We start from the raw sequence: 27,838 nt of genomic DNA, 5'->3' as shown, positions 1-27,838 counted from the left end.
GAATAGTGAAACCCCGTCTTTAAAAAACAAAAGTGGGGAGGGGGGGAATAACAAACAAAACAAGGGCTGGAGACTCAGTGGTTAAGAGCACTGGCTGCTCTTCCAGAGGTCCTGAGTTCAATTCCCAGCAACCACATGGTGGCTCACAACCATCTGTAAAGAGATCTGATGCCCTCTTCTGGTGTGTCTGAAGAGAGCAACACTGCACTCATATACATAAAATAAATAAATCTTTAAAACAACAAAACAAAAAAACCAGCTGTAGCAGGAGCAAGGGAAGAAAGGCTACCTCAGAGACACTCAGTCAAGGTCATTCAAAAGTGTTTTAAAGTCCTCAGAAATACTTATTTCTATGTGATATTACCTCTTAGATTAAATTAGGAAAATTTAAAAGTCTTGTCAAACAAAAATGGACCAATTTCACAATCTAACTCTGTCCAATTCTTTGATTTTTTTTAGCCTACCATGACACAACAGATATGTTTGTCTCCCATAACTATCTCTGATGTAGAAAAAAATAACATGCCTGAAATTGAAATACAAAACACTGTTCAAAGGAAACTTGGAATTTTTGTTCCCTGAGTATGAAAGTAAACAAGGAAGGGGGTTCAGTGACAGAAGGCGGTGCAGGTCAGCCAGCCTCATGTGTTAGAGGAAGCAGCAGTCCTCAGAGCTCTGGCGGCCTTGTGGGGAACAGGCTGCTGTTGCCCAGGGGTGTTTGCTCCCACGCTGTGAGTCAGGATTGCGTAAGAGAACTCAGCAATGCTTTCCGAGGCAATGCCCGTAATGCTCTGCAAATGCCCTATGACCTTCAGAAAGACACGGGTTTATTACTATATAATCTCAACATATTTTAGTGCACAAACACTCGTGCACACACACAAACATAAATACTTGCTTGAGATGTTCTCTCAAGCCTCAGAAGCTTTTCATTTTTCTGAACGTAGAGGGAAAATTAAATCCAGATTCCTATGTCGATGGCCAAGTGTTATTTCCCTGATAGCGTTAACGTGTACTCTTTCTGCTAGTCACTTGTTTCCCCCATAAAGGATAGAACAGTGGGTCAGAATGATAAATGGAAACGGAACATGGGCCTCTATTTCCAATTTCATAAAATGGAAACATTTGCATCCTCCTCTGGTTTTCCAACCCTCCCTCCTCGATTGGCCATGCAGCTCCTGGGTCCTGGCACCTCTAGTGCATACTGTCTCCGTGTTCTCTAACTGATGGGGAATGCTTTACTAAACTCTGACCATGCTGGCCCTGCTCAGTCGTGCATACCTGGCTCCAGCATTCATGGTTTTGGATGAAGGCACTCGCTGCAATGATGCCAACTGCCAACAGCATAAAGTCTTCCTTCACAGAGATAAACTTTTCCCTGATAATTAAAACCATATTAATTTTGGAACTAGTATAAAATGTGATCCTAAATTCTAGGGTCGTAGAACTTCAACTATGAGTTGTTCATGTTAATCATGTACTTTTAAACACAGAAGAAAAAATGGTCAGGCAATTGCTGATCTGCTGTCCCGATGTCCCCCAGCTCAACCGAGGTTAAAACATGCACCTTGTGTCCTGAGTGGCTGATAGGCCTTTTGTTGTTCCATCTGCCTTCCTAACAAATGTAATTGTGAGGCTTTGGCCAGTCTGACTTTACAGTAATCAAATACTTTTGACCAACTTGCAGCCGTGTGACCGGCTTTTCCCCACTCAGGTGACTATAAAAGCATGGTAGCACTGTCAATGTTTACGTAGTTGCAAAGGAAGAACTAGAAAAGAATGTTAATTATTTGAAGTAATTTACATTTTATAGTAAAAACCTTTAGAGTTTTCCTGAGCTAACTCGTCTGCATCGGAACCACATAATGGAAGTTTATAAAAAACCAATTAACCTGTGTTGGCTTTCAGTGCCGGGTACTGATTTACTAGGCAAGTGCTCCAGCACTGAGCTCCGAACCCCAAACCCCCATTCATATGCTCTGTCCCCTGCTTTGCATCCCCAGAAGGACCCTGCCCAAGAAGTTTCTTACCCCTGCAGCTGACTGGGTGGAGAATTCTCAATTGAAGCTCTCAAGAGGCTCTCATAGATGGGCTCGTGCAGAAGATAGACCAGGTCGAGGAGGGTCAGACACGTTGCATGTAGTTGTGTGGCCGGGACCAAACAGCCATTGTACCCTATGTGGGGTAGGTACATGGAAGGGAACATGTGTCTTGTTCCCTGATCGTAATCTTAGGACATAAAGCTGTTGAGTTGCCAATGCTCCTCCTGATTGCTGTGCCCCACAATGAAAGGTCTGCTAGCAGCAGGCCAGGTTGTCTTGTTGTTAAGGCAGGGTCTCACTTTGTAGCCCTGGCTCACCTGAACTTTGCTTCAGGCTGGCCTCAAACTTAGAGATCTACCTGCCTCTGCCTCCCAACTGTTGGGACTAAAGGCCTGTGTCTGACCAGAAGGTTAATTTTAAAGGATAGATCTCCATCTGAAATACATACATACAATTATAGTACAATTGTTCTGTCTTATGCTTCCCCATAAAGCCTTGGATCCTGCAATAAGAAAATGCCTGGGGTTGGGGATTTAGCTCAGTGGTAGAGCGCTTGCCTAGCAAGCACAAGGCCCTGGGTTCGGTCCCCAGCTCCGAAAAAAAGAAAAGGAAAAAAAAAGAAAATGCCTAATGATGGGGGGTGGTGATGCACACCTTTAATCCCAGCACTTGGGAGGCCAGCCTGCTCTCCAAATTGAGTTCCAAAACAGCTAAGGCTATTACACAGAAGAAAGAGTGTCTAATGAACCCAAATAGAAACGAGGTGCTAGACCTCTGAGCTCCCTCCCCTGACTAGTGCTGGTGGGAACATCTCCAGTGGTCCAGAAACATAGGCTTCCTTCCCACTGTTCCTCAGGGTTGTGTCCCCTGTTCCCAAATCCCTGGGCATATTTGTTTTCTTGCCCGCTATGGCAGTCTCCAGCCTACATCTGACACATTTAATAAAGTACCTAGAACTTCAAGGAGCATCTCCACATATGCCAGCGGTGTGGGCAGATTTATTTGGAAGTTCAGGGACTTCAAAATATCAAGCTCCGATTCTAGCAGCTCTTCTTTGGTGTATCCATAACCAAGGGCCTGGAGGAAATTGAGGACTGTGATGTTGCTGACAATCTGAGCAAAGACGGAGGGAGAGCGGTCAGGATGCAGGTCATGTGTCCTCGCAGCAAAGCACTTCAAGCCCACTGAGTTATGCCAGCAGGATTACTTGCTGTTAAACTCCAGTTCTGCCTTCAAGTCATGGCGAGTGCTGGCTTCCCTTGCCTTCCCTTCTGTCTGGTCCTTTCTTCCTGCCCTCTCTTTTTGTTTCGATTTTCTTTGTAGCCATCAGATCCCACCCACCAATTCCAATTCATTCTCTTTAACTTCCTTGACTCAGCAAGGCTGATGTGATCCATTCTTACCCTCTGTTTACACTATTTTTATTTATTTACTTTCCACCCTGTTTACACCTCTGCCTTTTCCCACTAGGTAAGGGATCCCTTGAGAGCACAGACAATGCTTCTTACTGTGGTAGCCAAGCTATGGTATCCACTGAAGCACCAGACCATGGAAGAGACTCAGTAAATACTTGCTGAATGAATGATTTTACTGCACAGGCACTGGATACATTTTATCCTTTTTTAGGCGTAACCATTGGCCTTTGATGCTGATAGTCGTGTTGGTAGTTCAGGTACCTTATGTAAACTGTCCTTAAGTCCAAGGGGAGGAAAGGTGACCTGTATGAATGATGGCACCTGTCCAGCAATTATACTTTGGGAACAGAACTCCGGGCTATTTAATAACTGCCTGTGTGTGACTGGGTGTGTGCTCAGGAGGCGTAATTACACTCTGGAATTCCCACACGAGTAGTGCCACCTCGCTTAGCAGTGGGTTCCCCACAGGCACCCTCAATGAGCTGCTTTCTCGCTGACACTCGGGTGCCCACGAGCCACCCAGCTCCTTACTTTGTAGTGGAAAGACAGTTTGCTGGCCAGCTGCACACACGACACCAGACGGAGGATAAACTTGTTGGAGAGCTGCTCTTTCAGAGCCCTCCAGCTCTGCAGCTCGGTCTCGTTACTTCTCAGCTGGAGTGTGGCTTGCCGACAGATGTTCTCTGCCTGCTTCACCATAAACCTGTAAGAGGGAAATAAAAAGAAGAGGGTAGCTCACAGTGGCACCCACTACCGGGACTTTGTGTGGTGGACATGCCACATCTTATCCTGTTGGGTATCAAATCCTGGCTAGGAGAACTACATTTGCAAGTAAAAAGGAGAGTGCAGGCCCAGCCAGCCTCTAGGTAAAGAGGTGACCAGTGCTGTGTGATGATCTAGGGCTGCCGGCCATTCTGAGGGGGGCCAGCACAAAGGCCTCATGCAAGAGCTTTACCTTTCTAGGATTTCTACGGCCTGGTAGCTCACCGATTTCTCCAGACACCATTGTTCAGACAGGAGAAAGACAAACTCTGCCAAAACAGGAAAGAAGAGCTTAGTTCACAAGATGCAACCCAAGCCACTCTGTGAACTCTTGGCATCGTGTAAAAGCCATGATGGAGCAGAGGGAGGAGGGTCAAGAGGTGGGAAAGATGAGCCCCGGGCAAGGGAAGCTGAGCTTAGCTGCCTTGGCTGCCAATAGGCAGATCAGAGGCATGGAAAGGAGGCTGACTCTGTGCCAAAGTCAAGGCCTTACCAAGCCCCTCTGGGACCCTTGAGCCTTCCTTTGAGTCTCGGCTGACAAGAGGTTTGGTCGGTTACACACAAACATATACCAGCTGGCCTAGTTGGTCTCCACCTCATGCTGGGAACCCCTAGCTCCAAGAGGATTCTTGGATGGATAAAATCCCTGACCCCTATATTCTATTTTCAGCGGAATGTTGGCAGGAACAGAAAGGTCCCTCCTGGGGTGTCCATAGTCTTTATGACACTGTTTGTTTAGTAACCACCCTCTGCAGAACTCCCATTGCTTTCCAAACACAATTCACCTTGCAGCTGGTCACCAGCTCGCCACCACCAGTTTGTTGGGTAAATCTCTAGTGTTACTGTGGACTGACTTGTTTGGAAGGAACACCCCCTAACTCAAAGAACATAGCCCAGTTTAGAGGGAAAGAATCCTTAGGAGGTGGGGAGTGTAAGATACCTTGGCAAGATTTTATCCTGCTTCTGTTTCCCTTTGAAAGAACAGCCCCAGATAAAATTCTATTTAGCTTGCAATATCATTAGAGGGTGGAAACAAGGGTAAATGTCAGTTCTCAGTAAAGAAAACCAAAGACCAAAGAACCTTTATCATTGATCAGCAAAGAACTACCCCAGGCTGTATGCACATAATCATACTGTCATATGTCTTCTGAGAAAAAACTGGACTTTCTTAGAAAAAAAAAACAAAAAACGAATTATCAGGATTGCCTGTAACTGGCAATGCCTATAATTTCAGCAAGTGGAGGCAGGAGGATGAGGAGTTCAAGGACATCCTCACATGATAACTGAAGATCTGCTTGGGCTACATGAGACCCGGTCTCAAAAATATTTTTTTTTTAAATCTACAAAAAAGCTAAAATCAAGCTATCACAAGACAGCTTAGCAATACACTTACACGAATTACAAATAGTTCTATACACAGAGTCTTCTTACAAAGACCTCGGCCCTGGCTGATCATTTCCATCGAGGAAGAGAATTAAACGAAACTCTGTGTTTATGGGCCAGACCTTTGACCTTTTTATTTGCTGGACCACAGGCTTTATTTCTTTATCCCCCTCGTCCAGGGATGCATGTTCCCAGATCCTGGATTTTTTTTTTTTTTTTTTTTTTTTTTTTTTTTGGTTCTTTTTTTTCGGAGCTGGGGACCCCCTCGTCCAGGGATGCACCACTGAGCTTCCCCCAACCCCAGATCCTGGATTTTCTTTTTGGATTTGTTAAGACTTACTCAGTTTTTAGTTTCTCTAGGAACCTGAATTTGGGTTAGGAAGAAGGGATTATGGTCACGCCCTGCTCTTAGCCTCCCCTCTGCTACTACATGCTCGGCTGCATACAAAAATGGACAACTGCATACCAGATCTCAGCTTCTGAGACACAGCTCCCCCTCCACCTCATCACCGCCTTCACTCCTGCTCCCATTCCACCCCTCTCCCTGACATTCCCGAAGTTTGCCTTCTGCTGCTCCTAGTTTGCGAAGACGATTACGTCAAAGACAGAGACTATCGCAGACTGTTAAATAGCACAGTCTTCTTCCAACCTTCACTTCTGTGGATACCCTGGAAGCATCGGAAGCTGCTGACCACAGTCCTTCCAAAACTCTCCTGTTGCCTTCAAAAATGTCTCCCCAACTACTGTTTATTGGTGCATTTTTTGTTGGTGGTGGGGTTTTATTAGTTTACTTTTTTAAAATTTATTTATTTATTTTTATATGAGCACTCTGTAGCTATCTACACACACACCCAGATCCCATTACAGATGGCTGTGAGTCACCATGTGGTTGCTGGGAATTGAACTCAGGACCTCTGGAAGAGCAGACAGTGCTCTTAACCGCTGAGCCATCTCTCTAGCCCTTAGTTTACTTTTTAAAATATTTTTTTTAAATCGTGTATGTGTGTATGAGTGCAGCACTTTTGGTAACTGTTGGAACCCCTGGAGCTGGAGTTCAGAGGCAATTGTGAGCTGCCCCCTGTGGGTGCAGGGAACTGAACCTGGGTCCCCTGGAAGAGCACCATGAGCTCTCAACTACTGAGCCTTCTCTCCAGACCCTTATTTTGTGTGGGGGGGAGGGGGAGCAGGAGGAAGGAAGGGAGAGAGAGAAAGAGAGAGAGAGACAGAGAGAGAGAGAGAGGGGGAGAGGGAGAGGGAGAGGGAGAGAGAGAGAGAGAGAGAGAGAGAGAGAGAGAGAGACAGACAGAGAGAGAGAGAGACAGAGAGAGAGAGAGAGAATGAACTACATTCTTGCAAGTGTCTGTAGAGATCAAAAAGAGCACATTGGGTCCTCTGGAACTGGGGTTACAGGTGGTTGTGGGCCTGCCTGTGTGGATGCTGGAAACTAACCCTGGGTCCTCTGAACAAGTAGCAAGTGCATTTAAGTGCTGAGCCATCTTTCCAGCCCTGGGATTGCTGCGTGAGCCACCACATGCAGCTCATTGTATTGACTCTTCCTTGTTACAATTCCCTGAGCACAAAATGTTTCCCAAGGAAATGCCACTGACTTGCTTCTCTTCTCTCCTTCTAGGACGATCATGGGAATAATTTAAAAACCTTTATTTCTAGTTCTAATCCTTTAAAAAACAGTCTGCTATTAACTTTTCTCTGGATGTTCTTCAAAGATCTTAAACTCAGTAAAGCCAAATCAAAACAACTGCCTCCCAAACAAACATCACATTTTCTTATTTTTTGCATTGTGTGGGTTGTTCCAAATGGCACCATTATGCTGTCAGCCTCTGAGGTGCAGTCCTTTGACAGTCATCTTTCCTGTCTTTATCTCTTAAATGAAAAACCCGAGTTTCTACATTTTGCTTCTGAGCTGTTTTAAATCCACTGTGTTATCACTCTGACTACACACAGGCTCCCCTGGCTATACCTCCTCTACTCCATCCTTTAGGCCACATACGAAATAATTTTTACCAGGGGAAAATTATAATCACACTGTTTCCTCATTTAAATTTCAGTGTCTTCTTCACTCTGGAGAGATGGCTTAGCAGTTGAGAGCACTGGTGGCTCTTCCAGAAAACCTGGGTTCAATTCCCAGCACCCGCATTGGGTGGCTCACAGCTACCTATAATTCCAGTTTGTGGAGATTTGACACCCTCTTCTAGGGGCTTCTTCTAGCACCAACCATACATGCGGTACACAGACATACATTTGGGCAAAATACCCAGACACATACTAAATAGTTTTAAAAAAAATAACAAATTTTAGTATCTTCTTATTTTCCTACTAAACGAAGTAAAAGTCCTCCCCACTGACAGACATTCGAGCTTCTGCTTGGAATGTCTCCAAACTACTTTCCTGGTCTTAATTTCTATTGCTTTTTTTTTTTTTTTCTTCTGGAGCTGGGGACCGAACCCAGGGCCTTGTGCTTGCTAGGCAAGCTACCACTGAGCTAAATCCCCAACCCTCTATTGCTTTTTCATATGCTCTGGCCACACTGGGCTACACAACTGTACCCTACACTCCCCTCCTCCCTCCTGTCTTCCAAAGCTTTATTCATGGTATCATTCAATCCCTGGACCTCATCTTATCACCCCTTTAAATTCTCATACTAGCCTGTATTCTTGATGTCAATTACTCCAGCCATGTTTCTGCCTGGTTGCTCATATGTTAACTATTCCCACCTAAAGACTGCATAGTTTGAGAGCAATGGCTAGACTGCAGCTCTGTCTACACCAGTGATAACGATGAGCATTCTAAACACGTTTACAGAAAGGTGCAGAAATGGCTGGAGCAGTTAGGAGCACTGACTGCTCTTCTAGAAGACCAGGGTTCAATTCCCAGCACCCAAATGGCAGCTCACAGTTGTCTACAACCTCAGTTCCAGGTACTGGGCACCCAGACATATGTGACAAATGTATTGTCACACAGACATACATTTATTAAAAGGGGAGGCGGGGACGACTCCCATGATGCCATGTGCTTTTAATCCCAGCATTTGGGAGCCAGAGGCAGCCATATCCCTGTGAATTCCAGGCGGGCCTAGGCTACAGAGGGTGTTCCAGGCAGGGCGGCTCCACAGTGAGACTTTGTCTTTAAAAAAAAAAAAAAAAAAGGCGGGGTTGGGGATTTAGCTCAGTGGTAGAGCGCTTGCCTAGCAAGCGCAAGGCCCTGGGTTCGGTCCCCAGCTCCGAAAAAAAGAAAAAAGAAAAAAAATTATAAATAAATAAAGGCAAAGTTGGGGGCAGTGAAGAGAGGGAGAGAAATCAAGAGTAAGATTGCTGGTAAGCCTCGTCATCACTTAAAGCCCTATGAGCTGGCATAACAAGAGTACTAACAAAATATTTGAGTGAAAAACAAAGGTCAGTGCTCCCAAGACTCCCGTAAACCCGACTCCCCGCTCTGCATCCACACCAACGATCCGGGTCTCCCTGAAGCTGCCTGACCGTCCCGCAGCCTCCTTCACTGCTTGCTCATTCTGCTGGGCCAAGTGAAGCAGAGCATTTTCGATGGTCTCTGTGGCAACCACTCCAAACTGAAAGTCACTGCAGTTAACCAGTCTTGGCCTCAAGGGTCCTTCCATATTCAGAACTCTTTTGGAGCACTTGCACAGTTCACGGGATCTATAAACTGGCTTCTTTAGCTTATTTCCAGAATCTTCTGTCACACCTTGGATTCTTCCTTCCCTTCCTATAAGTCTGTCCTCGCCTCGAACCTGAAGAAAACGAAATGTCCACCACGGCCTCGAACTGTCAACAGCTTTTCGCGCCCCAACTGCCACGGAACGCTCAGCCAATCAGAAAACAGGGCACTTCTCACCTTTCCTGTCCCTCCCCTAGGGCGGAGAGACCCTACCTCTACCCAGAAAAAAATCCATGTGGACTACAACTCCCAGAATTCCTCGCGGAAGTCAAAGACTACAATTCCCGGCGAGTTCCGCGCTCTTCGGCTTAGGGCGGAGCAGCAACATGGCGGCCCCCGGAGCTGGTGACCCTCTGGATGCTAAGAGTGGAAATGCCCCATTCGCTCAGCGCATTGACCCATCGCGGGAGAAATTGACCCCTGCGCAGCTGCAGTTTATGCGCCAGGTACAACTAGCCCAGTGGCAGAAAACCCTGCCACAACGGCGGACCCGGAACATCGTGACCGGCCTGGGCATCGGAGCCCTGGTGTTAGCTATTTGTATCCGTCCTATATTTGTATACCGCATATGGGGTTAGGGAAAAGGGAAAAGGATGTGTAGATTTTAATGTGCGGGTAAAATAGAGTTCATACCTAATCTTACTATATCTACGCCGCGCTTAATGGCTTAGTAATAACAGTTGGTTAAGGGTTCAAAAAGAGCAAAAGGGTGGCTTTCCAGAATCATTAATTTGGGGAAAATAGCAAGAGTGACAGAAGAAAGGAATGCCCATATGCTTTGTGGTTTCCTGAACCCACCCCGCCAGATGGTTACACCTTCTACTCAGTGGCCCAGGAGCGTTTCCTTGATGAGCTGGAAGACGAAGCCAAAGCTGCCCGAGCCCGCGCTCTTGAGAGAGAGCGAGCATCGGGACCCTAACTGTACGGACCATCTTCAAACTGCTGGAGCCCCCCGTACATGTTGAATGATGCCTGGTGGTCTCACAGCATCACTGGCATAGTAACTTCGGACTATGATTGAACCCAAGAAGCCACAGACTATGCATTTGGCTACTGCCAAGGGGAGATTGCTCACATCACATGCAGTTTGTACATTTACTCAACCCCTTTTTATTTCCTTGTTTGAGAGGTATGCGCGACCTTGCCTTTCCCCAAACTCTGTGGTTTACCTCTTCACCTCCCAGAGGCCCAACTGTTAAGGGGGAGGGTGTGGCCTAACTGCAGAGTTGGAACCTAAAGTGGGAAAGACAGGGTCAAGTAAAGAGTAATAAAATGAGTCATCTCTCCCTAGCCAAGCTAGTGTTTGGGGGCTGAGAGGGACACATGGCACTTCACACTGCAAAGCTCTCTGGCAGGAGCTGCAGCAGTGGCATTGCCCCAGGGAGCTGTAAATGTTTAACTAGAATTACTTTTTCCGTGAGATCCTTCCACCTGATTTAAGGGAGAGATTACTGGACTGTTTGAGACTGAACCAGGTCTCAGGGGGAAGAAGGTCATTCTTCTGCTCTCTGCCTTCAAGAACAGACTCTTACTGTCACAGCCTTTTCCTGTGGTAAAAGATGGGCAACGAGTAATTTCATTCCTTTAACGTTTACTGGTACCTGCCTATACAGGCCTCGGGTGGAGCCTGGAGGGATCATAGCATGGTCGTTGGATCATTGGTCATGTAGTTTCCTCATGACCTGGTGGCAAGAAGCCAGAGAACTGGGCCACTTCCATCCTGCCTCCCATTGTGAGAGAGGAACAGTTCCTCACCCTTCTCACCCTTCTCACAAGTCCTTGCCCCCCCGTCCCTAAGGCATGACGGATACAGACAGTCTTTCTTCTCCTCAGTATTTTTATTGGTTGCTGTTAACTTTGGTAGCATGAACACAGCCCCTACACTCTCCCAGCTGGAAGCTGGCCTTCTACAAGCATGAGGACTTGACTTTGATTGCTTAGTGGTCCGCCCTTGCCTGGGGAGGAACAGAAAATGAAGGCGGGGTAGGTACGGAAATGAGATTTCCACACAGCAAAGAGCACCCTCGAGTTTGACTCTTCAGGATAACACAACGCACTCTCCATGCCCACTGGCCTTCTACCCCCTCAGTGCTGGGGTGTTCTGTGCTGAGTTGAGATGGTCACAAAAACATCAGATTCTGAGAGGCCACGGGCCATGGTGGGGCCCTGGTGTTGGGGAGACATAGGACTTCTGGTCTGAATTCACTGGAGGGGAAAAGAAAAGTGCTAAAGAAATGTCCAAAGAAGAGGAAGGCAGAGCTGCTGCCAGCCACCATTCCCTCAGCTCTCCCTCCCTTGGGCCCGCCCCTCACCATCCTGCCAACATCCCCGGCGAATGTCACCCCCTTGCTTGTCCGCTGCTCCTGGGAGCCGGTGCTGCTGCCACTCAGGGAGTTCCTTCGCATGATGCCTGGGAGCAGGATGAGGGAGGGAGAGCACTAAGTGGAGGGAGGGGCAGCGAGGAGCGGGGCTAGTCCCCCAGAACCAAGGGTAGACCACCAGGGCCTGCAAGAAGACAGTGCCAATGGGGAAGGAGTCTCAAGGGAAAGATGAAAGCTGGGTGGCTGTCATCTCACCAGGGCCAGGGAGATCAGAGCGCTGCAGGCTGTTGCGGCGGGAGGTGGGAAAGCTTCCCTTGGAGAGGCGGCGCTGGCGGCAGGACAGCATAGCCGCTGGAGCTACAATACCAGGTGGGGGTTGCTTCCCAAGCCGGCTGTACAAGTCCTCGATTTCCTTCTTCTGTAGCGTCTGTAGTGCTTCCACTTCCGACAAGTGCCTGAGGATGCACCGAGGGCGGGAAAGGGCTGGTCAGATACTGTTCTCCCAAGTTCACCTCTAGTTCTGCCATCTTCCCCAGACTCACTTCTGCCGAAGGTTCTGCAGCTCAGCCCAGAACTCCTCGTCCTCCCCGCTGCTCTCTGACTCCTCACTGCTCAGACACAGGCTGCTGTAGGAGTAGTTCATCCACACTGGGCTGGGCTGGCTCAAGATTGGGGAACTGCCCCCAATTTGGGGTTCCTTCCCTTCATCCTTTTCCTCATCGATGGCGACCCCCAGGCCCTCGGCTGCACGGTCACTCTCTGCCAGAGCCTCCCTGGTCTCTGGTCCTCCTACAGCACTGTCCTCTGTGTCTGAGCTCTCTGAGGTCAGCTGCGGGGTTGGAAGCTTTAGGGATCTGGAGAGAGTTGGAGATGCTGGTTGCAGGGGAGGCTCTGCTGGGTCCTTGGATGAAGTCACTTGGAATCGGCCAACCAGCTGGGGTTTCCCCTCTGTGGGAAGATGAGGGAGGTGAGGAGGATAAAAGAAATCTAGCAGGATGTAAAGAACTGGGGCAGGGGAAGGTCAGGGATTAGCGGCCTCACCTTCAGATATGGGTGCCAGTCTAGCATCACCCAGTAGTGGCTGAGCAGGATTTCGGGAAGCCTACGAAGTGTGGAACCATGAGGAAGGGAAGGATCCAGAAGCCCACCTTGTTATTTATCCCTCTTCATACCCCACTCACCTCATTCTCTGTCTCAGCTGTTTGGGCTGAAAGGCTCTCCTGGTCACAAGAAGCAAGGGGAAGGGGCAGGCTAGGCAGAGGACCTGGAGGGGCTGGAGGAGACTGAGAGAGAAGCCCAGGGGATGGGGACAGCAGGGACTGGGCCACAGTCATCACAGCCAGAGAGAAGGCACTAGCCAGAGAGAGGAGAGGGGCTGCTGTGGTGGAGGGGAGGGGGGGAGGGGAGGGGCAGGTGGGAAGAGAAGCAGGGTGAAGAGGGACTTGGGAATAACTAGGGGAGAATGGGAGGGGAGAGCTGGTGGGAAGGGAAGAGGATGGGAATGGAACCTGAGAAGCACCGGAGGAGGAGGGAAGTAGGGAGCTGGGGGCCTGTGGACAGGGGTTTGAAGAGACCTGTGAGAACGGGTAGGGATGGCATGAGGGTGAAGTGATAGGGAAGATGGGGCATGGGAAGACAGGAGGGGTCCCAGGGGAAAAGGGGGTTCCAGGGGACAAGGGGGTGCCAGGAGAAGACGGAGATGTAGAGAAGGCTGCCCAGCTCCTCTGTTCCGGGGAGATGCTTCTCTGGAGCTCTGCTGAAGAGGAAGGGTTGAGATTCGAGACCACCAAGCCCTATACCCTCCACCCTCCACAAGGTCAACCCAGAGGTTGGGGTGAGCAGGTACAGACACAACCTACCATCGGATGGGCCTGGGAGGGCAGGCATGTCTGCTGGCTCTTCCTGAGGGAGAAAGGGGCCCTTAGTCACAGTGTGGAAAGCCAAGTCACAGCTGGGAAGTTGCAGACTTGCGGTTCTTAAGCTACAACCCATGAGCCTCTAGGAATCAAGACACGTGCTTCTTGGGATTCAAAAGTGTATGTGCTAAATAAAATATCTGGCGATAAAGAGGTATGAGATCTTCCAACATGTTCTCAAGTGGTTCAAAAGAACGTAACATAACAGAGGAAGGATGGGAAAGCTAGTTTAAAAAAAAAATATTAGCAACCAACAAATCTGGGCTAACAGCATCTAGGAATGTGCTCTACAGTTCTTGTGACTTCTCTCTGTGAGTCTGCACTTATTTCAAAATAGCAAGTTGAAAGTCTTCACAGTTTTCTAGAACAAGTCTGTGGCTTTCATTACACTCGCAAACAAAGTAAGAGGCATTTCTAAGGTCCTCAAACTCAAGAGAAGTTAATCCAAGCAGAACTCTGAGGGCAGAGTCTGGCCCCATTGGAGATGTCTAGAGGCCTGACCTGAGGGCTCAGCGCATCTTCAGTGGCCTCCGAGGGACCAGCATCTCTCTTCAGCAGGGTCTCCACTCGCTGGATAATCTCCCGGATCCGGCTCAGGAATCCGTCTCGCTCCGAGGGCAGAATGAATTCATTATAAACCTGGCGGGGATTATGGGATGACAGAAGGGTGTCATCTCACCAATACTGCCCTGCCCCCAACATTTAAACCCAACTGGTGAGACCACTGCATCAGGTGGTCAGTGTGTATCATGTGCCAGCACTTACGGTCAATGAGGAAAAGGAAAGGAGGAAAGGAGTTAGCATTCTTAGGATGCATGTGTTGTATACACCAATACTTTCGTCTTTCATAACGTTTAACACCAATAACCAGCTATGGTCTATTAATATCCCCCCATTGCAGCGAAGAGAACTAATGCTCAGGTGAAGCTCAGGTGGCCCAGGGCTGGAGACATGGCTCAGCAGTGAAGAGCAGTGGCTGCTCTTGCAGAAGACCTGAGAGTTCAGTTCCTAGGACCCATATGGCAGCTCACAACCGTCCATACTGTAGTTCCAAAGGACCTGACATCCTCAGACATAAATGCCGACAAAACAGTACTACACATAAAAGAAACAAATTAGTAATTTGAAACTATTATTTGAAAAAGTTCAGCTGCCCCAATGCTACACTATTTGATCTCAGGTCCACTGAAAGAGCCCCAGTTCTTTCCCTGGTTGCATGCATCTGAACATAGTTTCTGAACTCACATTAAGATTATAAAGTACACCACATGGGATCCCATTCACACCTGGCAAGGTTAAGCCCATGCATCCGTGATGAATGTCACTTTCCACTCCATAAACATTGAGTACCTGAGGTTGGGAGCCAGGGTCTCATTACGTAACCCAGGGCTTTGAACTGGTGGCAATCCTCCTTCCAAATCTTCCTTAGGGCTGGGACTACAAGTATATGCCACTATGCCCCACTTACAATGTGCTTGGATTCTTTTTTTTTTTTTAACCACAATTTAGCCAGGCATAGTACTGCACACCTTTAATCCCAGTCCCATGGGAGACAGAGGCAGGCAGATCTCTGAGCTGGAGTCAAGCAGGGTCTACAAAGTGAGTTCTAGGACAGCTAAAACTACACAATGAGACCCTGTCTTGAAAATCACAACAAAAAAAAAACAGCAACAACAACAACAAAAAACCAACCCACCACCAACAACAGAAAACTCCACAATTTAGAAAGTGCTAATAATCTGTACTTGGCGGGGTTGGGGATTTAGCTCAGTGGTAGAACACTTGCCTAGCAAGCGCAAGGCCCTGGGTTCGGTCCCCAGCTCTGAAAAAAAGAATTTAAAAAAAAAAAAAAAAAAAAGAGCAAAAAAAAAAAAAAAAACCTGTACTTGGGGCAGCAAGATGGGTAGAGCTGCTTGTCACCACGCTCAACTGTATGAGCTCAATCACGTGACCATAAGGTGAGAGGAGAAAAATGACTCTCACTGGCTTTCTTATGCCCGCCGCACACAATGAATGTAATAAAAGTCTGTCATCACACTCCCCAGTGCTATTCCAGTGGAGAAACAGATCATGCACTTCTGGGGATGGGAACAGCTGGGATGGCATCGTACCACGAATATTTGATGCAGAACCTTACAGATGTGGAGTAAGAAAAGCAACCTTTCACCGAGGGTCGACGGCCACTTCCATGCTTTACCGTCTTAGATCACGTCTTTGAAAACCACACAGTAATCACTGAACAGCTGAGGTTCAGAGAGGTGAAGAAACCTGCCCAAGAGGCTAGGGTAAGCTCAGTGAGGCAGCGCTTGCCACAAGACCCTGGATTTGATCTGCAGCACAACTGAAGGAGGAGAAGGAAGGGAAGGGGAAAGAATAGAAGAGAAACGAAACCTGGCCAAGTTCACCAAATTTCAACACATGAAACTTGAACTCGGGTGCTAGAGAAAAGCCCAGGGACCAGGTAGTTCTCAACCTTCAGGTCTTGACCCCTTCAGGGTCCTATATCAGGTATCCTCTATGGCAGATAGCGACATTCAAAACAGTAGTAGAATTACAGTTATGAGTAACAACAAAATACTTGTGTGGCCGGGGGGTGGGGAGGTACCGTAACAGAAGGAACTGCATTAGGAAGGTTAAGGGCCACAGCTAGGCAAGTCTTTCTTCCATTGGACCCAAGCTAGCCATCAGAAGAGAAGGGAGGACAGCTGGGGCCAAGAAAATAGCCTTACGGAAGGCAGAACAGTCTGAAGACCGGACCCTGATGCAGGTGTGTGGACTGTGGTGTAAAGGCCACGTAGTTTTAGAGTCACAAATATCCAATAACGATGAAAAGCAGCAAGATCAGACCCAAGTCTCAAACCCTGCTCCAGGGGAGTAAACTAGTGGGGAGAGAAAAGAAAATGGATCTGGTTCAGAGGTGGGTCGCTTGGATTGTGTGACTTCTGGGTGGGCATGAAAACCATGGGGAAAGGTTATTCAGACCTACAGACCCCCAGGTAGATAGAAGAAGCAGAAGCAGGAAGGTGCCCAGACATTGCAAGGAACTACACAGAGATTTGTATAGCTTAATAAAGACTCTGGAAGGGTCAGGAGACTTGAGTGAAGATGACAAGCCTCAGAGGCCGGATGACACTTTTCTTTGTTCTGGAGACTAGGTGAATGGCATCAAGGAGGCTTTAGGGAAGAGTTCCTAAAGGCGGATATTTCCCCACCATCTGGCACCTGCCACCCAGCTCTGTCCAAACGGTCTCCTACCAAGACTTCTAACAAAAGCCAGTGGTCTTGCCTCAGGATTCGCTCTGTGGCACCTGCTTGGAACTCATTCTGTTCTCACCAATATCCCTCTGCTTCTTTGGCTCCAACTTCCTGTCTCTCAGGACCTTGTCTCCCACTTCCTGTTCTAGAACAGGAAGTTTTCAAGAGACACCCTCAAAGCTTCCCTGTCTCTCACCTTCCTCACAGGTCTATTTTCACCCTCAGCTCTAGACTGAGGACTCCCAAACTCATCCCTCTCCAGTTCGGCCTGGCCATTTCCTGTTGCCATGGAGAACCTTGACTCAGCTATCTATCACTCAAGCTCACCATGACTCTTAAAAAAAAAAACAAAACCCTGCTCTCATTTCCAACTTCTCTCTTTGAGTAGCCTGCTCCTCTTTGGTCCTCTGATACAGGCTGTCCTTGATATCCCTTCCCCCTGCCTCCCTAGCCTATCAACTCAGCAAATATTTATTGGGCATCCACTACCCACACTGTATGACGTCAAGAGCTTCCTGGACTACATAGCGATTTTCCTGAACAACCCTTAGCTTCGGCCTTTCTTCTCTTCCCGTATTTCATTTCTGCTTCCTGCCTATCTGGTTTCTTGTGTCTACCTCCTGATCAGAGTCTTTACTCCTAATACCTTCCCCTATCCCACAGCAGATCAGTCTTCTTAAAAATCCATTCTCGGGCTGGAGAGATGGCTCTGTGATTAAGAACACTAGCTGTCCTTCCAAAGGTCCTGGGTTCAACCCCCAGCACCCACATGGTGGCTCACAACCATCTGTAATGGGATCCGAAGCCCTCTGGTGTGTCTGAAGACAGTGACAGTGTACTCATACATAAAATAAAAAGCTAATTTAAAAAAAAATCTAAAAAAAACCGAACACCATCAACAACAACAAAAAAAACCATTCTCATCATGTCCTTCTCTGCCTAACTTCCTTTGTTTGCTTCACAGAGTCTCATGTATGTAGCCTGGGTTGGCCCTGAACTGCTGTGCAGCCCAGGATGACCCCAATCATTGATCTTCCGGCTAACTCCTCCCAAGAGCTCAGATTGCAGGCACGCACTGCCCACAGCTGCCCTTCTTTAGCTCTTATGATATGTGCTGAATTCCGCTTCCCAGGACACTCCTGTAGGATCCCCTTTCTCCAGGGACAGTGGTCTCTACACAAAGTCCTCCCAGCACTCAGCACTAATGGCGTTACTCATGCCATGCTTCCAAAAGGACATGCCCTTTCCCCGCTTCCCGGCCACTGCTACTCATCTGCTCGGCCTGGGTAAATCCCACTCCTTCCCACCCTGCTCCAGTCCGTCCTTTACTTCCAGTCACCTTCTCTAGCAGGAAGTCACATCACTCTTATCTTCCTAGTCCATATTGATATCAGAGTGCTCTGACTGGATACACAGAAATCTCCCCCGCACAAAGGCCAAAGCATCTTCACAGTCGCCCTGCCAACCAGGGTTTATACACCCTCGTTGCAGGGTCGGGCTATGAATCCAAACGCTCAGTCCTTATCTCTCTCCCCCTCACCATGGCAGCTGCGATTTCTTCTGGGCTGTCCCCATCCAGATCAAATCGGAACGTCACCATCTTGCTGTTGTGAGTCTGCAGCTGGCACTCCACGACTCTGTCGCTCTGGTCTGAGACCTTTCAGATTCAAAATCAGCAGAAGGGAAGAAGTCAATGCCTCTGCCTCGGCCATGTGTTTCCACCCTGCTAGAGGCTGGCCAGGGTGGACGTTGAGAACGGATCCTAGGCCCAGAGTCTGGCATTGAAAGTAGACTAGATGCCTCAAAGCATCACCAGTCACACAACTCTGCTTTTCTGCCCTGCCCCACCCCCATCTCCCTGGCAGTCCCCTACTGGTCCTGTGGGTTATTCTCCAGCTCCTGGGTCCTCCTTACACTCGTGACCCGAAGCCGGGATCGAGGTCTCCGTCGCAGAGTCTTCACTGGATTTTTCCTCATTTGCCCCCCTTCTCCCATGTCACTGAGGCCTGAGGCTGCATCTGAGGCGTAGCTGGACAGGGGAAGGGAGACAGAGGGTTTAAGTAGACAATGGGGACCCAGAACATTCTGTGTCTCACCCTGCCATCTGACTGAAACCAGAACATACCTGTCCCCAGGAGAAAAGTCACTGCCAGGGCCAGACCGTGGAATGGACAAGGCAAAACCCTGAAAGATGATAGAATTCATGAGGTCAGGGGATAATAGCTGCTGATGGTGATAGAGACCCGGGGGAAATGGTGTCAGGATGTGGGGAGAATACTAGGGAAACAGAATTGGAGACATAAGGACAAGAATGGTGTGTTCCAGGAACCCAGGGAACGGGGAAGGGGGTTGGGAGTGAGGAGAGAGGGACAGGTCATGGGCTTTGAATGGCTGGAAGGCTCTGGGGTGACCCCCTCTCACCGAGGGCAAGCAGAGATTGGGCTCAGCGGGGCTGGATGGCATCCCCCCGGGGGGCTGAAGGGCAGGGTCTGAGGCATCCAGGAAGCCGGAGGAGCTGAGGTAGCCATCAGTCTCGCAATCAGCTGGTAGGGGAGGGAGTGGATCAAAAAATAAGAAAAATAATAAAGGACTGTGGTGGGAGGGGAGGGGGACCTGTCTGAGCAAAGAGGGGCCTGGAGCCAGGAGGGAATTGTGGGAGTGTTTGTCCCCGAAGGAAGGTACATGGCTTCTAACCCAGTTAAAAAGCTGGGTTGGGCTGGACTTCTGGGACCTAGAACTCAAAGTTGGGGTGACTTACATGTCGTGGATGAGTAGCTGGCATGGCGGAAGAGGAAGGATTGGTGCTGGTCAGCCTCTGGCTCCTCGGGCTCTGGGGGGAAGGCACTGGGGGGACCAGGAGTCATAGACACAGTCGCTGGAGGAGGTCCTGAGTCCGGTGGGAGAACCTCCAATTCCCTGGCTTTTCTTAGCTTCTCCCGCTTCCGCTGGATGGCAGCGACCCGTTCTCGAACTGCACGGGCCACTGGCTGGTAGTCCGCTTCGCAGACTAAGCCCAAGGCTACCTGGAGTCAGGATATTTAGGGAGACGGCTTTAAATTTTTAAAGACCAAAGACCGAGCAGGGACGTGGGCGCTGTCTACGTTAGTATGATGTTTGCTGCATTAGGCATAAAGCATGAGTCTGTCCCCAATGCTCGCACAAAGCTTCAGGTATGCACGCCTGAAACCCCAGTGCTGGGGAGGCAGAGAAAGGCAGAGTCCCGGAGCTTGCTGGCCAGTCAGTCTAGCCTTAGCAAGCCCCAGATTCCAGTAAGAAACCCTGTCTGGCCATTAATCCCAGAACTCTGGAGGCACAGGCAGGCAGTCTCTGAGTTCTAGGCCAGCCAGGACTACAGAGAAACCCTGTCTCAAAAAACAAGGTTGCTCCTTCCAGAGACATGACACCCAAAGTTAACTTCTGGCTTCAACATACATATACTTACACATCTGTACATGGGGAGAGAGAGAGAGAGAGAGAGAAGGGAGGAGGGAGGAGGGGGTGGATAGATTCATCTGGACACCTTTAACTGACTTTACAAATATGCACACACACATCCATACTTGGGGAGTTATCTATCAGGACACCTTTTTTTTTTTTTTCCAGAGCTGGGGACCAACCCAGGGCCTTGCGCTCATAGGCAAGTGCTCTTCTGCTGAGCTAAATCCCCCCCAACCCCCTCTAGGACACCTTTTTTTAAGAGGGCCTCTTAGGAATAAGGAGGAACTATTTTTTTTCTGGTGTGTCTGAAAGAGTTAATTCATTTATTATATATAAGTACACTGTACCTGTCTTTAGACACAAGAGGGCATCAGATCCCATTACAGATGGTTTATGAGCCACCACGTGGTTGCTGGGATTTGAACTCAGGACCTCTGGAAGAGCAGTCAGTGCTCTTAACCTCTAAGCCATCTCTCCAGCCCAGGAGGGAACTACTTATTGATTAATGACCATGTGTGTTAACTGAATTCATCATCATCCTTAAGTCTTCTCAATAACATTATGAGATAAACTTTGCCATTGTTGTTTTGGATATAATACTGCAATCAGAAAGACCTGATTTCCAGCCTCCAGTACCCATGCAAAAGCATGTGTACACATGCATTCATGTGCATACCCACATGCATAAAAGGTACATCACACACACACAGGAATCCCTTGCTGCCTCACAGATAATAGATCAAGACTTGATCTTGAGGGCAGCAAAATGTCTCTGTGTTTAAAGGTGCCTACCATCAAGCCTGATGGCTTGAGTTTAACCCCCAGGACCCACATGATGGCAGGAGAGAACTGACTCCCACTAGTTGTCCTCTGACTTCTACACGCATGCTGTGGCACATGTGACCCCACATATACATGCACGGTCACACACAACATAAACAAGATGTCACTCTTAAAGGACTGAATCTTGAGTCGAGCTGGGCAGTGCTCTGGAGATTGCTTTTGTGCCAAAGGGTCTCGCTGTGTATGCCTGGCTGGCCTGGAGCTCACTGGCTGGATTCATAAGTGATTCATTTACCTCTGCCTCCTGGGTGCTAGGATTTAAAAAAAAAAAAAAAAAAAAAAAAAAAAAAGAGCCCCAGGGCTGGAGAGATGGCTCAGTGGTTAAGAACACTGACTGTGGGGTTGGGGATTTGGCTCAGTGGTAGAGCGCTTGCCTAGGAAGCACAAGGCCCTGGGTTCGGTCCCCAGCTCCGAAAAAAGAACCAGAAAAAAAAAAAATGAAAAAAAGGGGCTGGAGAGATGGCTCAGTGGTTAAGAGCACCAACTGCTCTCTTCCAGAGGTCCTGAGTTCAAGTCCCAGCAACCACATGGTGGCTCACAACCATCTGTAATAGGATCCGATGCCCTCTTCTGGTGTGTCTGAAGACAGTGACAGTGTACTCATATAATAATAAATAAATGGTAGGCTTTAAAAAAAAAAAAAAAAAAAAAAAAAAAAAAAAAAAAAGAACACTGACTGTTCTTCCAGAGGTCCTGAGTTCAATTCCCAGCAACCACATGGTGGCTCACAACCATCTGTAATGAGATCTGATGCCCTCTTCTGGTGTGTCTGAAGACAGCAACACTGCACTCATATACATAAAATAAGTAAGTAAATCTTTAAAAAAAAAAAGTGCCCCACTAAGCCAGCATGGTCTCAGCTTCTTGACTCATCACAGATGACCCTTGACCTTGAAACTGCCATTTCTCTATTGAGAATCCCATATTCTCACCCTCTGCCCATTCAGGTTCTCCTCATAAGCTTTCAAGGTTGTGCTCTGGCATCTTCTATCTCCACAGTACTTTCTCTTCCACGAATCTCTGCTCCTAACCTCCCCCTCTCCTTTTCAAATCAATTTAGCCGTGGGCTTTGCCGGGTGAGTAAAAGAAATGTGGCAGGGCCAACTGATTTCAAATCTGAACAGCTTGAGATTACATCCCTCTTTGTCATTTGTTTTCTTGGGACTCTAGACAAGACAGTCACTCTCTCTGAGCATGCATTCCATAGCCCTCCAAAGAAGGTCACGTGAAAAATGCTTTCTTTTTTAAGCCACATATAATGTTAAGAAGCATCTGCTGGGGGGTTGGGGATTTAGCTCAGTGGTAGAGCGCTTGCCTAGCAAGCGCAAGGCCCTAGGTTCGGTTCCCAACTCCAAAAAAAAAAAAAAAAAAAAAAAAAGAAGCATCTGCTAATTACCAAACAGTAAAGGACTGAGGGGAAAAAAAAATCAATAAAATACTGTCTGGCCACAGATAGTTTCTAGTCTAGCAGAGGAGCGAGACGGGAAATGTATTCAGGTATAAAACAAAGCCCAAGGTTTGAGGTGGTTTCGAGCCGCCCCCGCCCCCAGATTTGAAAAGAAGCATTCAGCGTTTACACCGGAGGAGTGAGCGTCCTGGAACGGATGGTGCTAAGCATAGAGACAAAGAAGGGGGAGAGGGAAAAATAAATAGATAAGTTGCCAAGAAGGGCATTCCCGTGATAAATGAAAAATGAATCTGCGTGCAAAGAAGTGACGTTAGGGTTTCCAGGATTTGTTCTGGGGGAGGGGGGAGAACCCTGGCGTGCGCTGGTGGATTAGGGCGGAAGAGGTGGAGAGACCACTGTTGGAGCTGCAGCTCTGGGTAGGAGCCTCCCCTCGCTACTCTAGCGCTGCACCTTGACCCCTCCTGTTGACTGATGGCAGGCTGGCTGAACCCTTTACACACTCCACCCAAGTAGGATTATCTATACTCTCCTCACCATCTCCTGAGCCACCTCCTCCGCCGCATCCCGACCGAGCTGGAACAGGAACTCGATGGCCTGGTTGTCCCTTGGGCGCCCCCCCGCGTCGTGCGTCCTCCATGCGCAGCCAGAGTTTGAGACCCGGCTTCTCTCCATCATCTTCCTCTGCCAGCTCCACATGCACACCACGTTCCTCGCGGAAGAACGCGTGGGTCAGGAGATCCTGGATGGTGAACCTGGGGAGCGTGGGGGCAGTGAGCGGAGCCCGCTGCCACTGCCCCGTCATCTTCATCCCGTCTCTGTCCCGGACCCCACCTCTCGTTCTTATCCGTGCGGATGCAGCCTTCAATGATCTCCTTCACCTCTGGCATCTTCACTTTGTAGAAGCTGTTGGGCTTTGTGCCCTGAGAGAAGGGATCTCATGAGCCCCCCCCCCCCGTTGCCCACGCCCCCCTCGCTCAGCAAGTCTGCAGTGCAGGCAGGCGCCCGGGCTCAGGTTGGGGGAAGATACTGGTACGGAAAGACTTGATTTCAGATCCCATTCCCTCCACCTCTGTTGGTGTGACCTTGCCTGAGGGTAGAAAGTTTGCCTGGCTCTTCTGGTAGGGCAACTAGAAAGATCTACTGAGATTGGATGTGAAGTTGTCTGTAAGCATACACATCGTCTTACCAGCTTGTGTGAAGGGTTTATGTACATACAATATATATTTCTGTTTCTCTAGGGCATCTTTTTGTCTGGCCTGGCTTTATTAAGGATAAGTGTGTGTGTGTGTGTGTGTGTGTGTGTGTGTGTGTGTTACATATACACACATATAATTTGATACATGTATAATATCTACCCTTCACATATGTTGATATAATGTATGCTAATGTTACGTATTAGCAGGCTAGTTAGAGGGTAGAAGAAAGGGAGGGCCACTGGGGATCCCTTCTTCCCCAAACCCCACCCTTCTCACCGAAGTGACCTTTCGGTAGATTTGTGCTGCGTTCTGACACTCCGAGTAGGGATACTCAGACGTAGCCATCTCCAGCATGCACATGCCAAAGGCGTACACATCCACAGCCTCGTCGTACTTTTCCTCATACATCTCAGGGGCCATGAATTCCGGGGTCCCTATTGGACCCACAGAAAGGATCAGGCTTCTTTCTCCTGGTCTCCCCCCTCCACTTAGGTATATCGCACGGGGGTTGGGGGTAGCTTTAATAGCCCAAGAGCAACCCCAGGAGTTCTGGAGTGCTGGTGACCAACTCTTGCCCAAAGCCTGTGCTGGGGGCAGGAAAAATGGGTCGCCCTAGTACGCTAGCTCTCCAAAGCCCTGATGGAGCGGAGTGAGGGGTCCCGTGCTCTTTTCTGATGCAAGGGAGCTAACAATGGCCAGGGTCCTGCTGGAGAGACGCACCAATGACGCTCTTGGCAAAGGAGGCGCGCTTGAGCGTGGCCAGTCCGAGATCTCCGATTTTGACAGAGCCTGAAGGGCCGGTAATGAAGACATTGTCACATTTGAGATCTCGGTGCAGGATGGGGGGCACTCGGGAATGTAAGAAATGAAGTCCCCGTAGGATCTGGCGACTCCAGCGCTGAAGGACTCGGGGCTTCATTTCGCGGAATCTCCTCAGGTACCTGGGAGAGGGTGTATAACCGTGGTCAGGGCGGGGATATCTATTCCAGGCTGGAAAATTCCTTATCCCACCCTTGCCAACACCTCCGCTGTCCCCAGCCAGCATTATTTTAATTTAGACCAGTCTGGGCGAGAAAGAAACTGAGTCAATGAGTGAGGTAAACAGGTTACAAAAAAATTCTGATGGTAACTTCGAAGATAGGGCCCGTGCCCGGGAGCACCGGAAGGGATGACTAACGGTCCAAGGGTTGGGAAGGAATAACTTTTGTCTTGAAGAAATATAAATTCAAGGGTGAAAATGGGGAGGGATGGAGATTTCCCAGGCTGGAGAGCCACAGGAGTGACAGTTCAGAATGGGAGGGATCACAGAATTGGGGTTGTTTGTAACTTCAGCTCAAGAAGAGAGTGTCTGAGGGAGTGAACGCACTTTACCCCCAGGGGAGTGGGAAATCCTGAAGGGGTTTAAAAGAGCAAGTCAGGCTTCCCCTGGGTTGCAGGAAGATAGGATAACTTGAAGGGAGGGCAGATTGGGAAAGGCCCTTTAGGAGGGCTTCTGGGAGTTGGGAGGGGGTCAGTGGTATAGCAGCAAGGTAGAGGAAAAGATGGGGGGGTGCAGTGGGAGGATGTTAAACAAGGATTTAAGTGACCCCACTGTTGAGAAAGAGAGTACATTGCAGTAAAGATACCTAAAGTTCTGACTGGTGTGCTTGGTGTACACTGGCATTCACACAGTCTGGTAAGTGGGAGAGAGCCTGGTTTAAGTGTGGAAGTTTGAAGTGACTGGGAGAAGTTCCCAGAGCCTTGGAGTGACGGGTGACGTTCCACCCCCCCTCCCGCCCAGGCCAGAGCTCACGTCTTGAGCGTGCCCGAGGTCATGAGTTCTGTGACCAGCACGATGCAAACCTGACCCCTCAGCACCGATTTCCAGGAGTCATAGAAGCGGACGATGTTGGGGTGCTGCAGCCCCTTGAGCATCTCAACTTCCTCGGAGAAACGCTGCCGTTCAGCCCGAGAGAGTTTCCGAGTCTGTGGGATGGGGGTGACGGGGGGGGGGTTTACATCAGATCCAGACCAACCCCTCCCTCCAAGAAGGACATGGGACATCTAGGGTATGGTGGGGGGAGAAATGAGGGAGGGTATAGTTGGCGAGACCTCTAGCAGAAGGGCTGTAGACCCCCAACTTTTGGTTGATCCCTTCTTATTGCTCCAAAACACACCCACCCTGGGCCTGGGGCAGCACTCCGGACCCCCTGCTGGACACAAGCGCCTTTATGCAACCAGGTCTGGGAGCTATGCACTCAATAGCGCCTTTGTGGCCGCCAGAGCCGACCGTGGAAGGGGTGGGGTGGGGTGAGGGGGGGTGGCAGCCGGCAGGCAGCAGGCAGACGGCAGACCACGGGCAGGGAATTGGGGCCGACAAGAGGTTGGCCCTAAAAACTAGGAACTGCAGAATCTAGACAGAGTCAGAGGAAGGCACCAAGAAAGAAAAGATCCAGGGCCAGGAGACCACCCCCCCACCCCCCATGGCTGGAGCTGCCCTACCCCTATTTTCTCCCTCTCCCTCTCCTTCCCCTGAGTCTGGCTGATTCTCCTGGCCTGGCTTAGAGCCTGGGGTGCGGCACTAGCAGTCACTAGCGGAGAGCCCTATGCCAGGGCCGAAGTGGAAGGACCCTTCCTCCTGGTTTTATACCCTAAAAATTTCCGGGACCACTCACACTTAACAGTGGGAGACACGGGAGGAAGAAACTGCCAATCAACATCCTCCTGAAGTCCAAAGGTTGCAAGAGCTCAGCTCCTTTGGCAATGGAAAAGGAGATTCCAGGTATGCATAGGGATGAGAAACTGAACTGGACTCCAGCTAGAACTAGAGCTTCCTGTCCCACTCCTTGAGGCTGTTGAGAAGTCTGTAAAACCCACAACTCCAGAAACGGCCTGGAGAATCCCCTTCTGGAGGTGGAGAGGGTCTTGTCCTCAGCTCCTGAACTCCCACATATTATTTCTAAGTTTGTAAGAGGGAGGAGGAGGGGAGGAGGAGGAGGAGGAGGAGGAGGAGGAGGAGGAGGAGGAGGAGGAGGAGGAGGAGGAGGAGGAGGAGGAGGAGGAGGAGGAGGAGGAGGAGGAGGAGACACAGCAGAAGGTTTCAGGACTTGGAGGAGCAAGAGAGGAAGGGGCAGTGATACCCCAGGCAGGAGACTGGAGTGCTACCCGCTGCAACTCAGTTTTCCAACCCTCAGATTTGTATGAAGGTTTGAAAGTGAAGTTGTCTATGCTCATTGGGAGCCACTGGATACCATCTGCCTCAGTTTCTCCTGAAACCACCCAGAGTCAGTAAAACCATGCCGCCAAGGAAAGCAAGAGTGCCTGGACATCTGACAAAAAAGTGATCCTTCCTTTGATGCTGTCCTCCCTGTTTCCCCAACCTAAGACCACCAAAGGGGCCCATCCCACCTATGGGGTGCCCAGGCACACCTGCAGCTCACACCAGGCCACCTCTACCGTGGTGTCCGTGTCTAGCCCTCGATACACGGTCTTGAAGGAACCTCTTCCAATCTCAATGTCAAACTTGAGGTATCGGCCGTCCGGAGACGTTGCCACAGCCTGGGTCTCTGTGTCCTCTTTTTCTTCCTGCTCCCGCCGCCGTTCCCGGGCTGCAGCATCAGGAACCCTTGGTGGCTCCCGGGACCCCGGACCTCCGGAAGATACTGTAAGCTCAGGACAGGCAGAGTCTGCAGCCTTCACCGGGGCTGCCCCGGTCCATGTGCCCTCGGGGTGTTCTTTAGAGTTTGAAGGTGGGCTCCTCATGGGACCAGCGGAGTCCGGAGGATCAGGAGGTTCCGGAAGGAGTGAGGCTGGTTGAGACCAGGAGCTCAACAGTCCCAGATCGACTGAGCTGCGGCGGCTCGGTCTCGAAGAGCGCGGCCGGGGCTCAGCCTTCCCAGAGAAGCGGCGCACTCGGCGAGGAGGTGGCCCCAGGCGGGTCGGCCCCATGGAGGTGAGAGACGGAGATGGCCGCAAAGCCAGGTCGGCCTCTGTTTGGGACATGGGGACCCCGGTCTCTGTATTTCGAGGTGCTAGCATGGGAAAGGCCGGGCGCCGCAGAACGGAAAGCCGGCGGCTGGAGGCAGCAGCCTGACAGGCAGACCGGCTGGATACGCAGCGCTCCGGTTGAGCTGCTGGGGCCCCAGCCCCCGGCTGGCCTGCCCGGCGACCCGCCCCCGGCTCCGCCCCAC

At 49.6% G+C, this 27,838-nt stretch overlaps 3 protein-coding genes across 4 annotated transcripts; 1 reads left to right on the top strand and 2 right to left on the bottom strand.

Annotated features, from left to right (window-relative positions):
• Window positions 1–248: 248 nt before the first annotated feature.
• Cntd1 (cyclin N-terminal domain containing 1) lies at window positions 249–9,444 on the bottom strand. 2 transcript variants are annotated; one of them, XM_032914037.1, is made up of 7 exons: window positions 9,065–9,444; window positions 4,413–4,488; window positions 3,989–4,160; window positions 2,993–3,155; window positions 2,031–2,175; window positions 1,282–1,378; window positions 249–809 (listed from the first exon to the last, which is right to left on the bottom strand). In XM_032914037.1, the coding sequence occupies exons 1-7, from the start codon at window positions 9,231–9,233 to the stop codon at window positions 642–644; spliced, it is 990 nt and encodes a 329-aa protein (XP_032769928.1). In that variant the 5' UTR covers window positions 9,234–9,444; the 3' UTR covers window positions 249–641. The 2 variants fall into 2 exon arrangements, with proteins under 2 accessions (XP_032769928.1, XP_032769927.1); XM_032914036.1 differs by lacking the exon at window positions 9,065–9,444 and adding an exon at window positions 6,252–6,332.
• Window positions 9,445–9,580: 136 nt separating this feature from the next.
• On the top strand, window positions 9,581–10,580 carry LOC116908872 (cytochrome c oxidase assembly factor 3 homolog, mitochondrial). The gene is made up of 2 exons (XM_032912316.1): window positions 9,581–9,832; window positions 10,099–10,580. Exons 1-2 carry the CDS (start codon window positions 9,619–9,621, stop codon window positions 10,209–10,211), a joined length of 327 nt encoding a protein of 108 aa, XP_032768207.1. The 5' UTR covers window positions 9,581–9,618; the 3' UTR covers window positions 10,212–10,580.
• A 529-nt stretch (window positions 10,581–11,109) lies between these two features.
• Window positions 11,110–27,813, bottom strand: Wnk4 (WNK lysine deficient protein kinase 4). The gene is given in 19 exon segments (XM_032912317.1): window positions 11,110–11,702; window positions 11,869–12,068; window positions 12,156–12,561; window positions 12,655–12,715; window positions 12,795–13,369; window positions 13,473–13,515; window positions 14,031–14,168; window positions 18,325–18,441; window positions 18,699–18,813; window positions 18,910–18,968; window positions 19,206–19,327; window positions 19,543–19,807; window positions 23,008–23,091; window positions 23,093–23,225; window positions 23,305–23,393; window positions 23,946–24,103; window positions 24,390–24,610; window positions 25,462–25,634; window positions 27,078–27,813. Coding segments are annotated over 19 exon segments (3,858 nt in total). The 5' UTR covers window positions 27,687–27,813; the 3' UTR covers window positions 11,110–11,412.
• Between the last annotated feature and the right edge of the window lie 25 nt (window positions 27,814–27,838).

This window comes from Rattus rattus, chromosome 9, assembly GCF_011064425.1.
Source record: "Rattus rattus isolate New Zealand chromosome 9, Rrattus_CSIRO_v1, whole genome shotgun sequence".
Classification (NCBI taxonomy): domain Eukaryota; kingdom Metazoa; phylum Chordata; class Mammalia; order Rodentia; family Muridae; genus Rattus; species Rattus rattus.
Note: the sequence above shows the minus strand (reverse complement) of the source record. Positions and strands in the feature narration are given on the sequence as shown.